Genomic DNA, 13071 nt, shown 5'->3' on the forward strand with positions numbered 1-13071 from the left:
ATAATTGGAATCTGAAAAGAATCATAGGAAATGGCAGCAAAGTACTGAAGGGGAGAATGAAGCAATATGGAAAAGCAATCCTCCTAAAGGGAATTCTCCTGAGATGCCACTTTTTGCTCTCAACATGATTTGATGGTTGTTTTCTCTCCAGGCTGTAAGGAAACAAGACTCTCAAGAGACTAAAAGGAAAAGGGTTTAGTAATTCCTCCCAGGCAGATCCTCCTGCAGAGTATCATAGAGGATTTGATAAAATGGGTAATTAAGTTACTCATCTCATGGATTCAAAGCTTTTAAGTGCATGCTATCACTTCAGTGCCAGCATATCCTTCACAAAATGCCAAAGCCTCTATCAATTTAACTTAACACATCCTATAAAAGCCAGAGCAGGTTTAGAATAAGCTATAAACTGCTTTTTAATTAATTATAAACCAAATACAACATCCTTACCACAGGATGCCTAGCAGAGGAAACAGAAGGAAGGAATCATAAGGCACTTACTCACAGAGCTCCTGTCTCCCATGCATACACTGCGCTGTGACTCAGTTTTAAGCTCCTGAGGGCTGGCAGAGATTTGTTTTCTTTCTCAGTTCCGAGAGTGATTGCACTCAAATGCTGCTCCTGCCAGGAAAACTGAAGCTGTTTTAGCACTTTTGGGTAGCGAGGCACGGGAACAGGCTGCCCAAGGAAGCCCTAAAAGGCTCCATCCCTGGCAGTGTTCAAGGCCAGAGCCTTGGGTGGCATAGCCTAGTGTGAGGTGTCCCTGCCCATGGCAGCAGACTGGAACTGAATGAACTTAAGGTCCCCTCCAACCCAAACCTTCCCTAATTCTATGACTTCTGAGACATTCAATGACAACACTGTTTGCCTTTTCTTCCCCTATGTTCCAAGAACACAGGTAACATAACCCATTTAGCACCACTCCTTGCTTTAAAAGTGTCCTTCACCTTCTCCCAGTTAGGGATCTCGTAACAGACAGTAACCCCAGTCCAATTTATTTTGGTTTTAGTTAGTATTTTTAATGAAATGTGCACAAAGTGATACAATAGAAAACTTGGAATTAAAAAGTTGTAAAAATAAGTTTTGAGTCCAAAAAGCTTCATTGGAAAATAAAGGCACAGTCCCTGGATCACAACACATCTCCTTACAAATTGAGTCCTTTTCCCTTACCCCTCCCTCCCAATGAGAATTTTTTGTTCCATTCATTCCATTTGACCTTTTTCCCACATAATTAAGTTTTTAATCTCTAATAAAAGCAGTTTTAATTGGCCCTGAGGTACTGCATAGATTGATGCAGTGTAGATCCACATCTACACATCCACAGTGTACAAATCCTTAAAGAAACGAGGGATTTTATCTTACAAGGCAGAGTATTTCTTGCAGCTGACAAGCACTTGGCTACAAGTTATTCCTACTGATTCCTAAGATACCTTGGTTATATGCAGCAGCCAGGATACTTCTGTTCATATTCCAGATAAATCTGTCTTCTGAGAACCAAAAGACTTAGTATGAGTGGATAAGGAAAACATGTTAGTGCTCATATTGAACTCAGAACTGTTGCACAGCTGTCTCACACAAACATAACTCATCTTGCTAACTTCACTTCTACTCCACTCTGCTCACAGATTGCTTAGAAGCATACAGCAAAAAAAGGCTGAAGCAATAATTTTCTTTAAATGCTATAGAATGAAAGACTGTATCTATTAAATAAAACCCTCCAGAACATCTGAGGTGGTCATTCAGCTGAAGTGCAGCACTGGATCTCCTACTGGAAGTCTGGAGCTGGCAACTGACACAAGTGTTGGAGCAAGCACTTATAGGTCTGTACCTGCCCAAAAGGCAGACAAATGGGAACTTCTGTATTACCCATGGCTTCTTTGCATGGATACAATCACTGATATTTAATATATGATGATTAGAAAAACACTTGTATCAGTTAAGGCAAACACTTACTGAAAGTTCACATTACAGCACTTTCCATTAACTGTGATCAAGTTTTCAGGTGTCATTGTGTAAACCAGAAGCAAGAACTTGAAAGTTACCGATGTCACAGCATTTATACAGAGCAGTGATATGTTACACACTGACACCTGGCCTTCACAGGAGGTCAAAGTCACAGCAAAAAAGGAGCCTCTCTTCTCCCAGTATCTGCAGTAACAAAGAAACCTACTCAAACACAACAATTTCAGAGGACTTTTCCCCCCTCACAAAGAGAACAGTTCTCTACAGCCCTGCATGTCTTGAAACTTGTACAACTCTGCCAGCCTTAGCTTAGGCATGAAGGCCATTTCTGAAGTCTGTTCCGCATTAAAGCTGAATCTGGTCTCATTCACATCCTCTTTGCTCTGCGAGTTGCTCACAACCATGTCCAAAAGATGTTAAGGCACAGGAATGAACTAAACAACTGCAGAGGACTTGGAAGAGCTGTTGGATCTGGAGTAACTTCTGAAGACAACAGCCTGTGGTGGAAAGCAGATGATCTTCAAGGGATACCACTAGAGAAAGTCCATATGCATCTGCTCTCAGGAGGCTTCCACACCTCTTCACTAAACCCAGTTTGTTTCCTAGGCTGTTACAGCACAGTTTTGTTACTATGAGCACAGATAACTGCAGATGCTTATGAGGTAAGCTGCGACTTCCAGCAGACATGATCGTGACACAGACATCTGTGATGCAGGTTTTGAGAGGATTCCTAGGAAAGAATCTTGCACTGACAGCAGTAAAAAGATCTGACACTCACAGAGTTTCTTTCATAGCTTCAGAACATTGCCTTCGGGATGAAGCAAGGCACTTGATGCAGACATTTTGATTTCAATTAGTTAATTTTCAACCATTTTCTGCCAATAAAAAGCCACCACAATAGTTCCTACCCTCCTCACACTGCAGTTGTGGAGCCAGAGGTTGCAGTCATCTTTGTATCCTTTTACAAAGGGCAAGTGTATTTGACAAATTATGGAAGACAGTATCTTATGCTACTTACAGAGAAAACCTAATATAGAGCTAAGCGAATCTTTCCCCCTTTCATACTACAGGTATAATAGGTCACAAAAAAACCCAGCCCCCCATGAAATTTTAATTACAGCTGCCTCAGAAGTGTCCCATAGATGCATTTTCAGAGCAGATGCATCTGATAATTACCAGCAGTAAAGCAGATCTTATTTTCAGGTGACTGGTAGAAGGAAATGGTGAGAGTGTCTACAACACAGAGTTCAGGTCTTGTGAAAGTTCAAATCTCTTAAAGCATAAAACTACAAAGCATTATCTCAAAGTTATTTGGTTTTATGTTAATCTTCATCTGACCACAAATCAACATATTAAGGCACGTAAATTAATAGCAGAAAAAGTAACTGCACCACCAATACTGAGTTTGGTTCAGAAGAGTGGAAGGCACTTGGTACTTCTCTCATCCTCTCTGGGGGATGTGGGATTGTTCTGATACTGCTGTAAGCTGGTTCCAGCATCCAATTGTGAGAGCTTCTGTTCAACTATGTCTGCCACCAGATTCATATGGCAGCCCCGAAGGGCTTTCAGTAAGTCAGCCACCTTTGCATCTTTTCCCTTCCATTTCTGCCACGCTCGCAGGGACTGAAACAACTGTTCATGCAAGTTAAATGGGTTCCCTGCCACTATTCTGTCAATTTTCACTTCAGAAAGGCCCAGTTTTCGCACCAGCATCTTCCAGTCTCTCCCGACATTTTCACATATGACTTCAAAAGCTGCATTCTGAAGACCTGAAATAGCAGAAATGTGTTTAGTGATGGATTTACTGAGAAATAAACAACATTTAAAAGTTAACGGTTGAGGTTGTTTTTTGTTAGCAAAACACTACTGCTCTTGCTATCTCACACCTACTGAAAGCCACACCAAGTTCTAGAAACCCACTGGATATACTCGGAATCCCAAATACACAGCACGAATTGCAATGTACTATTGCGTGATGCATGTATCACAGAATCCCAGAATCCCAAGGGTTGGAAGGGACCTCGAGAGACCATCTAGTCCAACCCCCTGCAAGAGCAGGGTAACCTAGAGTACATCACACAGGAGCTTGTCCAGGCGGGCCTTGAATATCTCCAACGTAGGAGACTCCACAACCCCCCTGAACAACCTGTTCCAGTGCTCTGTCACTCTTACAGTAAAGAAGTTCTTCCTGATGTTAACATGGAACCTCCTGTGCTCCAGTTTACACCCATTGCCCCTTGTCCTATCACTGGATATCACTGAAAAAAGCCTAGCTCCATCATCCTGACACCCACCCTTTACATATTTGTAAACACTGATGAGGTCACCCCTCAGTCTCCTCTTCTTATTGCAAGTGATCATTTGATAAAGAAGGGAAGAAATTTCCATCCCAGAAATCCGTTTGCAGCATCTGCTGCCCTCAAGGCACATTTCCAGGGTACAAGACGCTCCCATGTACCAGTGGAAGCACCCTCAGCAGTGGGCTCAGCTACAGCCGCGTTCTGCGTCGCCTCTGAACACCCCGAGCTACAGGCCGCACACAGATATAACGGGATTGCTTGGAGGGGGGGGAACTGAAAACAAATAAATCCACCTACGTTTTTCATGCACATCTGGTTGATTATCAGAAGCAGTAACTTCTCCTTCCTCCACGAACTGCTTTAGTTCTGAGACCAAGTCGTTTCTGTTAATACTCTTAAACAAGCCCTCAAGCAACGCAGTGTCGTCCCCTGAGATCAGCTGCTGCTCGAGGAGGATACTGAAGAGCTCCCCGCCGCTCTGGGCAGCCTCAAGCTTCCTTTTCCCGATCTTCCCCTTCAGGAGGAACTTGAGGGAAGAGAGCTCCATATCCGACAGCCTCAAGGAGAAGGAGTTCAGCAGTATCAAAAACGGATCCATAGCGCAGAGGCCTACACCGCAACCACCACCACCGAGGCACCAACCCCGTCCGCACCCTCCCGGAAGGAAACGTGTCCCTGTTATCACACAGCGGATTCCCGGGAGGCGGGGGGGAGAGCGATCCCGAACCGGCACGGATCGGACCCGGCACGGATCGGACCCGGCACGGACAGGACCCGGCACGGACAGGACCCGGCAGCGCCGCGATGGCGGAACACAGCCCCAACCCTCAGCCCGCGCCTGCTCTTCTCGGAAGTGACGTAACGCCGACGTCGGGTTCCCGGCAGCCCATAAAATGGCGGCCGCGCAGCTGCGCTGTGGTGAGGTTGGGTTTTGGCTTTACTGAGGGGAATCACAGAGCGTAAAAGAGCTTCTGAGGGGAACGGGCTTGTTTTGTGATGGTGGATACAAACCCGTGTGCCACAGCGGAGCTCCGGCGGTCTCCTGCCGCAGGAACAGCAGGGTCGGGTCCTGCCACCTCAGCCTGTCCAAACCTTAAACTGGGGGAGCTGTAGATTACCCGATTAATGGAGGATTATTGGGTTCTTGTGCATACTTACACCTACAAAGGTTACTTTTACAAAAGGAGAACAGTATAAGGATGTACGAACTTGCTCATGGAAGAGCAAGAAAGGTCACAGCAGAGCTCTGCTCCCGAACAGACACAATCCCCATGGAGTCTCCTCAGGAATGCATCTGCCCTCCCTTAGCAGCCTCGGCTGCCCCTGAGGACTCCGCCTTTCCCTGAAAACACAGGGCTGCAGCCTGGTCTTTGTTCCTTACAGAGACTGGTTGTGACATACAGTAACTCCTGACCTTTAAAAGGGAGGAAAGAGGGCAAATCTGAAGTGCCGGTATTCCAAAAGCAATGTTTATACAAGGTGAAAGGTGGTGAACTTCTCATAAATGGGAAAGTTCGGCTTTGTGCCGTTGTTTTGTAGGTCCCCAAGGCTCAGTCAAAGAACGGTGGTTTTTCTCCACATCACATGGAGGTGGTGCAGAGATCTCCCTGCTCCTGGTGACCACTTTGACTCCCCAAGCTACCCCAGTGCCAAATCGTTCCCACTGCAGCCCTTAACTTATTGTTACTGTCACACACAAACACACCCATGGTGCTTGTCATAAGCAGCTTGCAGTGTCAGGCACAGGTCCCCAGCCTCACATTCCAAGTGAAGAACAACTCCTGCTCCCAAAATACTTCCTTAACTCCCATAGGCACAAAGCCAAGGGAGCCAATGTATGGAGGTGGCTATGCTCATGGAGCCCATCTGTGCATCCTCAGCAGTGGGTATGAAGTAAGAGTATGTATATTTCATACAGAATACAAGATTTGTTTTCCATATATTCCTCCCAGGATATATGGACAGTGGGCTGCAACGTCTCCTCCAAGTGTGCATTCCCTTAAAATAATTTCCTTTGCTATAATATAGCGTTGGCAATATTTTCTCTGATTTTTAACCAGATTCACAATAAATCTGGGGCTTCCTTTCCACCCCTCCCTGGTGTTGTTCATCCAGGAAAGGCAATAGAGTGTACCTGATGCCAACCTTGAAAAGCAGCCAACACGCATACTACTCTCAGTCTCTCAGGTAAAATTTTAAACCTGTTTAGAAGAGAGATCTTTTTTAGTCCCTAAATGCTGCAAATTAGAACCATAGAATCACAGAATGGTTTCGGTTGGAAAGGACCTTAACATCATCCAGTTCCAAACCCCTGCCATAGGCAGGGACACCTCACACTAAACCATGGCACCCAAGGCTCTGTCCAGCCTGGCCTTGAACACTGCCAGGGATGGAGCATTCACAACTTCCCTGGGCAACCCATTCCAGTGCCTCACCACTCTTACAGTAAAGAACTTCTTCCTTATATCCAATCTAAACTTCCCCTGTTTAAGTTTGAACCCATTACCCCTTGTCCTGTCACTACAGTCCCTAATGAAAAGTCCTTCATCAGCATCCCTGTAGGCCCCCTTCAGATACTGGAAGCTGCTATGAGTTCTCCACGCAGCCTTCTCTTCTCTAGGCTGAACAGCCCCAACTTTCTCAGCCTGTCTCCATACGGGAGGTGCTCCAGCCCCTGATCATCCTCGTGGCCTCCTCTGGACTTGTTCCAACAGTTCCATGTCCTTTTTATGTTGAGGACACCAGAACTGCACAGAGGGCTCCAGGTGAGGAAATTAACCTATTGCAGGGTCTCATGGTAAAATAAATAGTGAAAGGAATTAGCACTAAGGATTTGTGCTGGGGTGAGATGTGCCTGATTTAAGAGGTGTGTTTTCTCTCTGCAGCTCTGAATATACTTTAAGCTGAGGGAAAGGACATTAATTGCAAGGTTAGTGTGATGCCAAGGAGAATTTGCAGTGTGGGGCTTAATTTATGAAGCAGACGTAAGCCTTAGTAATGATCTAAGAAGTATAAAATCCAGCTGAATAAAATCTCATTTACATTTTGCCAAGGAAGGTGACTCTACAAAACAGGAGGAGCCAAATCACATGGTGCATAGCTGTGCCTGGTGATGGCAGCCACCCAACTCAGAGACAAATCTACGTGAAAGAAGTCTCATGAGTGCCATTTATAGCTTTATTCTCTATCCCTTGAGATGCAGTTGAAAGCAACATCAACTGAGATTTTAATAGGTTTCTATGAACTTAGCGGCCAGTTTCAGCACTGAAGTAGGAGGAGGTGTGAAAGCAATTCCACACAAGTGTAATTCTAAAGGTGTCTGAATTAGTAACAAAAATAGAAGTAAAAGATACAGATCATCATTTTATTGTAAGTCATTGCTTAAATGCTTTTAAACTCAATCCTAATGCCTGGCCTAGTGATTTAGTAGCCCCGTTTATTATGTGTGAACCTGACCCGTTAATGCCACTTTGACCCATTCGCAGATGAAGGTACCTGAGCAATGTGCTTTCCTCCAGTTATTTCCTTTGAAAGCAGTTCATGGGGCTTTAGGAAAGAAGGTATTTGCCAAGGTCAACAGATCCTAACTGCTTCACATCAGAATAAAACTTAATAGAATTGATTTATTAGAGCAGCTCAGTTTTCAGTGGAGGTTTCCCAGAAACTGAAGTACTATGAATGATCCAGCTCCTAACCAAAGAATTCGGAGGTTTCTTGAGGTGAGATGATTCCTTACAAAATACTGCAGAGGGAGCTCGAAGCCTGGGAGTGTTTCAGGCTCAGTTCTTCGACTTCATGGTGGAGGAGCAGGGTAAAGAGAGCAAACATTGATTCATTTCTGCAGAGCTTTTGATGTGACCAGGACATTCAGGCCACAAATACCCACTTAGAGACTGGGGACATGAAATGGTGAAGCCCGTGGCTGCCCTTGGCAGGGCCTGTGCACTGCCATGTTGCAAGAATAAACATGGTGTGGGTGGCACGTTGCTTGGGAGGGTTCATGGCTTATTAAACAGCTGATTTAAAAAGCTGTATATTAACCATGTGCCCTGAAAAGTCAACGTTTTGGTACAGTGTATACAGCTGTACACAGGTATGAACCACGGGTGACCAAGGTAAGTTTGCATGGAAACTCTGGAAGATGCTTTGTGTTTTCCAGATGAGGGAGCCCACATTTCTGGCTGGCCCTTCTTTGCTCTGCTGCGGGGCTGTGGAGATGTCTGATGGTTCTAATCCGTCTGATGTAGTCTGATTTGCTGTTAGTGCTCATTAACAAGTATACAAGTTGCTAAGTTCACCTTAGCATGTGAGGCAGCTATTCTGAGCAATTTCCTCCTGAAGATAAACCTATGTACAATATGATACAGAAATGCCACATCTCGTGCTAACTTATACTGAGGCATGTCCTCACACTTGTCTTCTGCTGTACCATGCAGAGATACCAGTGTGGGTCTGAAGGCAAAATATCTCTTCAGGGTGAGGAAGAGCCACGGGACTTAAGTAATTTGTGAGTCCAATGCTTGCTTCAGTCCATTGACCCTCAAACCCATAGTGGGCACCAATCGTGCAATGGTGGGCTCTCTGACTGGAGGAGAATGAAGCAACCAAAGTTAAGATAGAACTGGAAGGTGCTATTCATCCAGGGAAACAATCCAGCAGTTCTGATTACCAGGCTTGAAAGTTAATACTAATCAGCTTCTGAAGGGTTTCTTTGTTTTCCTGAGTTGCTGTATTGCTAGTTCCCAAGCCCAGTAAACACATGAAAAGGTAAATACTTCCCACGTTAAGATTTATTTTCTTGGATACAAAATAAATGGAAGTGGTTTTCTGCAGTCTCCTACTTTGCATTGGAAAATACAACATTCAGAGCAGCTATCAAAAAAGGTTAAGATAACTTAAAATTAATTATTTTGCAGGAAATGGATCCTTTTTGCACTAGTTTACATCATTTGGAAGTATTTCTTACAAGCATGCCAATAGTTGTGTACCACAGGACTTCATCCTCCTTCCCTTTCCTTACTGAGCACAGCAGCACTCAGTTGCCTGCTACACAGTATTGCTACACAGACTGGCAGTGATTATTTTGTTGTGTCTGTGAATATCCCAGCTCTAATCTCTTCTGCATTAACAGACTGTGCTTTGGACCTGGTTTTTGTCACCAAAGAGAGGTGAAAAATGTAACCTTTCCCCAGCCATGCCTCTGCATTCAGCTTGCAGAATGGCCTCTTCTCAGACCAGAATGTATCTTGGCCTCTAGAAGTCTCCTAGAGTTACTAAAATTTCACTTTAATAAATATAAATGAATGAGTCTGGCCACACTTGCTTGATTTCTGGGTTAAACTCAGCTCACGACAGTGACTGGAGATAATGCAAGCTCAGAAAGGGGGAAAACATTTCCTTAAATATTACCTTAGATACTGGTTCTTGGCAGTAGAATTACTCATTAGAGGAAAGATCAATGAGATTTTGTTCTTCCCCTCAGGAATGTGCCAATACAATATATTCTGTCTGGGTTATTACCTCATCGTCACTGAAGCTGGAAGGTGTAAGGGTTTTTCCAGATCTCAAAGAGAGGGAGTGCCTTGTCTGCTCAAACACAGCACAGTTATTATCCAGAGCACTCATTTCCTTTTAAAACATGAATAGTTTTATGCAACCAGTAAGTGACAGGGTATGAGTAGGTTAATTACTCATAGGGGTTTTAGATATAATAAATAAGAAAGCATGTCTGGTTTTGTCATTGCCCTCTCTTGATTCTTGGGGAGGGAAGTATTGTTTTCTGCTCTCTGAGAGACACTTTAATTTGAGCTAGTCCACAGTTTTGTAGACAGAAGCAGATACAAGTTAGTCTTAAGCCACGATGTGGAGTTCATTTTCATACATAAATATAATGGACACCTATTACATTTGTTCCCAGAGATGAAAAGTCTAAGGAGGAGTTTGACTTAGTGAGAGAAGAATGGATCAATATAATACAATATATACAATATTACAATAATAAAACATATACAGTAGAAGTAATGAAGTTGCACACACCACAGCTTTGTCTGTCTGCCCTCAAAAAATCACATACTACATTTTCCTTTTTATTGAGAAGCTCTTGTTTAGAGATACAACTGACATTAAATAATGTGTAACCACAGGTCAGACCCAGGCTCATCCTCTGTTGTCTCTCAAATCTACATACAAGCATATGAGTTTGCTGTTATTCACCAGTTCTGGAGTGAGGCTTTTCAAAGCAGAAGTAGCCTGTATTACATCTTTGCCAAGTACCTGAACCTGGAAGCGATTAACTGTCAATTCTTATCCACAGGGAGACCCTGAGATGATTACCAGCTTAGCTCTACAGCTCTCTGGTCTGAGCTGAAAGACAAGCATTGTAAAGAGGCAGAGAAATTTGGCTTCAGAAGTAAAGTTCAAAAAGACAAAAGTGCAGAGGTTTAGTAGAATTTCAGAGCTGACTCTCGCTTTTACTTCTTTCTGTCTTTGAAGCCAGGAAGAAGACATAGCTGAAATTCACATTCATTTACTCTCAGGACTTTCACTGTTCCTTTCCTGTTCCTAAGTCCCTCCAACTCCTAATGGTGCCTGAGTGGAGTAAAATACCTCAGTAGCTCTAGGAGTGTGGCCCAGAACACAGCAGACTTCAGAGCCATTTTGTTACTCACCCTGTCTCTTGCTCACCTGCGAGGTCATGCAGGAAACCTGGAGTAGTGCAGACTGCTAAGATTTATTACTTTCCTACTTGATGGTTAATTACTTGTAATTACATACCTTCTTTACTTGCAGATGTATTTGAAGATTAATACATTAAGAAATGTGAGCTGCTCAGGTGATTACATGCTCCTAGCAGGACAGATGGGAATTCCATGCTTGTGAGTACCTTGCCACAGTGACGCAATGCTGCCATCTCAGTTTAAAGCATCAGTTTAAGATCAGCTTGCACATTACCTTTGGGGCTTGAGCGACTTACCTACTACAGAAGCAAAGGCCTTGTACCAACTGGGACCCAACTGCAATGCTGGAAGCTGTGTGAGAGCTTATAAATTGTTCCGATCAATGTTAACAATAAGTGTGTCCCTAGAAGAATCATTTATTTTTGATTGCAAAAGATCATGGTATTATTTGAAATTCATAGAATCACAGAATCCCAGACTAGTTTGGTTTGGAAAGGACCTTAAAGCTCATCCAGCTCCATCCCCTGTCATGGGCAGGGATGCCTTCCACTAGAGCAGGATGCTTCAAACCCTGACCAACCTGGTCTTGAGCACTGCCAGGGATGGGGCAGCCACAGCTTCTTTAGGCACCCTGTACCAGTGCCTCAGCACACTCACGAGGAAGAACTTCCTTATATATGATCTAAATCTCCCCACTGTCAGTTTAAAGCCATTTCCCTTTGTCCTATCACTTACATGCCCTTGTAAAGTTCCTCCCCAAATTTCCTGTAGGTCCTTTTAAATTCAGTACAACAGTGGGAGAGGCATAGTCACCAAGCCCTCATGGATGACAGAGAAGGACTTCTCTTTCTTACTCTGTTTTTAATTGTTTCCTTCCACAGGACCAAAGCCTTCCAGCTTCCATCTGAACATGAGGCCAGCAGGACTGCACTGCTCAGGAGGATGAAGTGGCACATGACTACAAGAACATGAGCATAGGCTACCTGATGATAACCTCACCTCAAGAAGTGATTCTCTCTCCAGAAAAGCAACTTCTGTGGCTGATCTGCCAGCTAACTTGGATCTGAGACCATCAGTCAAAAGCCTTTACTTCCTCCTTTCCCTATTTGCAACTTTTCCCTAGCCTCCATCTGTATATTTCAGCTGGAGAAGACAGCTACTTTTTTCATTTAGAAATAAAAATTGGGAATAACCTTTTCTTCTGCACTAAGGAGGATTCCTTAACCACCTGCATTTCACTCTTGCTTTGGAAAGCAGACTCTGTTATGCTTTTGAGTTTGTTCGGCACAAGCACTCTGCTAAATATTTTGTGTTTTGATTCTTTTTCTCATGAGCATCCAGGTGGCTCCATTTCCCATTTGGCATAGATTTTCTCACACAGGTGGCACTAAGCAAGATGAAAGCTGTGACCTCAAAACCTTCAAGCTTGTGTAACAAAGTTCATGTGACCATGTCGTGCCTTTGATTTTCTGAGTCTTTTACCTTGTGGAAACTAGCACCACAGCGTGCACAACCCTTCACTGCTCACACAACCCATCTGAATCAATACATTTTGGCTATACCTGACACTCTGGGTTATAAAAGTACTGTACAGTGTAATAAATTTTCATTGTAAGTTATCAATAAGCAATGCTTAGTCTCATGTAAAGTGTGATGCTGAATAGCTCCTAAATAAACGTTGCTGGGATGTATTTGAAGACACCATTTGCCATTCACATCTGATTTACTTTCTAATTGAACAGTGCTTACAGAAGTACCAATAATGAAATGCACATAAAATCATCTAGTACAAATACCCAGAGTGATACATATCTTCACATTCCCTACTTACATCCAGAGCATTTAGGAAATCCAGATCCTTCAGCAGCTTTCTTCATACTGTATTCAATTGAGGGATGGGGGAGTGAAACAACAATATTACTAGAATCACAGAATCATAGAATAGTTAGGGTTGGAAAGGACCTGAAGATCATCAAGTGGGACCTTGTGAAATTATTTTAGTAAATATAATTTTAAAATAAAATTCAGGATTAAATTAATTTCTAATATAGAAAAAACTCTTTAAATGTCACATACACCTGCCAGAAACCCACTCTTCAATCATTTGTCCAGAACTTATCCTGCTGATACTGCAC

General features: G+C 43.4%; 1 protein-coding gene across 2 annotated transcripts; it reads right to left on the minus strand.

Moving 5' to 3' along the window:
* Positions 1-1001: 1001 nt before the first annotated feature.
* Positions 1002-5091, minus strand: FADD (Fas associated via death domain). Of its 2 annotated transcripts, XM_034062507.1 has the most exons (3): positions 5050-5091; positions 4557-5001; positions 1002-3728 (listed from the first exon to the last, which is right to left on the minus strand). In XM_034062507.1, the coding sequence occupies exons 2-3, from the start codon at positions 4855-4857 to the stop codon at positions 3370-3372; spliced, it is 660 nt and encodes a 219-aa protein (XP_033918398.1). In that variant the 5' UTR covers positions 4858-5001; positions 5050-5091; the 3' UTR covers positions 1002-3369. The 2 variants fall into 2 exon arrangements, with proteins under 2 accessions (XP_033918398.1, XP_005154314.2); XM_005154257.3 differs by lacking the exon at positions 5050-5091 and having other exon boundaries at positions 4557-5006.
* Positions 5092-13071: the final 7980 nt, after the last annotated feature.

The sequence above is a fragment of the Melopsittacus undulatus genome, chromosome 4 (genome assembly GCF_012275295.1).
Source record: "Melopsittacus undulatus isolate bMelUnd1 chromosome 4, bMelUnd1.mat.Z, whole genome shotgun sequence".
Classification (NCBI taxonomy): Eukaryota; Metazoa; Chordata; class Aves; order Psittaciformes; family Psittaculidae; genus Melopsittacus; species Melopsittacus undulatus.

Bases quoted from the DNA above. Each gene is read 5' to 3' on its own strand.
- FADD (XM_034062507.1), bottom strand. From the start codon at position 4,857: ATGGATCCGTTTTTGATACTGCTGAACTCCTTCTCCTTGAGGCTGTCG. The intron at 3,729-4,556 runs GTAGGTGGATTT...CTGCTATTTCAG, and splicing joins ACCAGATGTGCATGAAAAAC to GTCTTCAGAATGCAGCTTTT.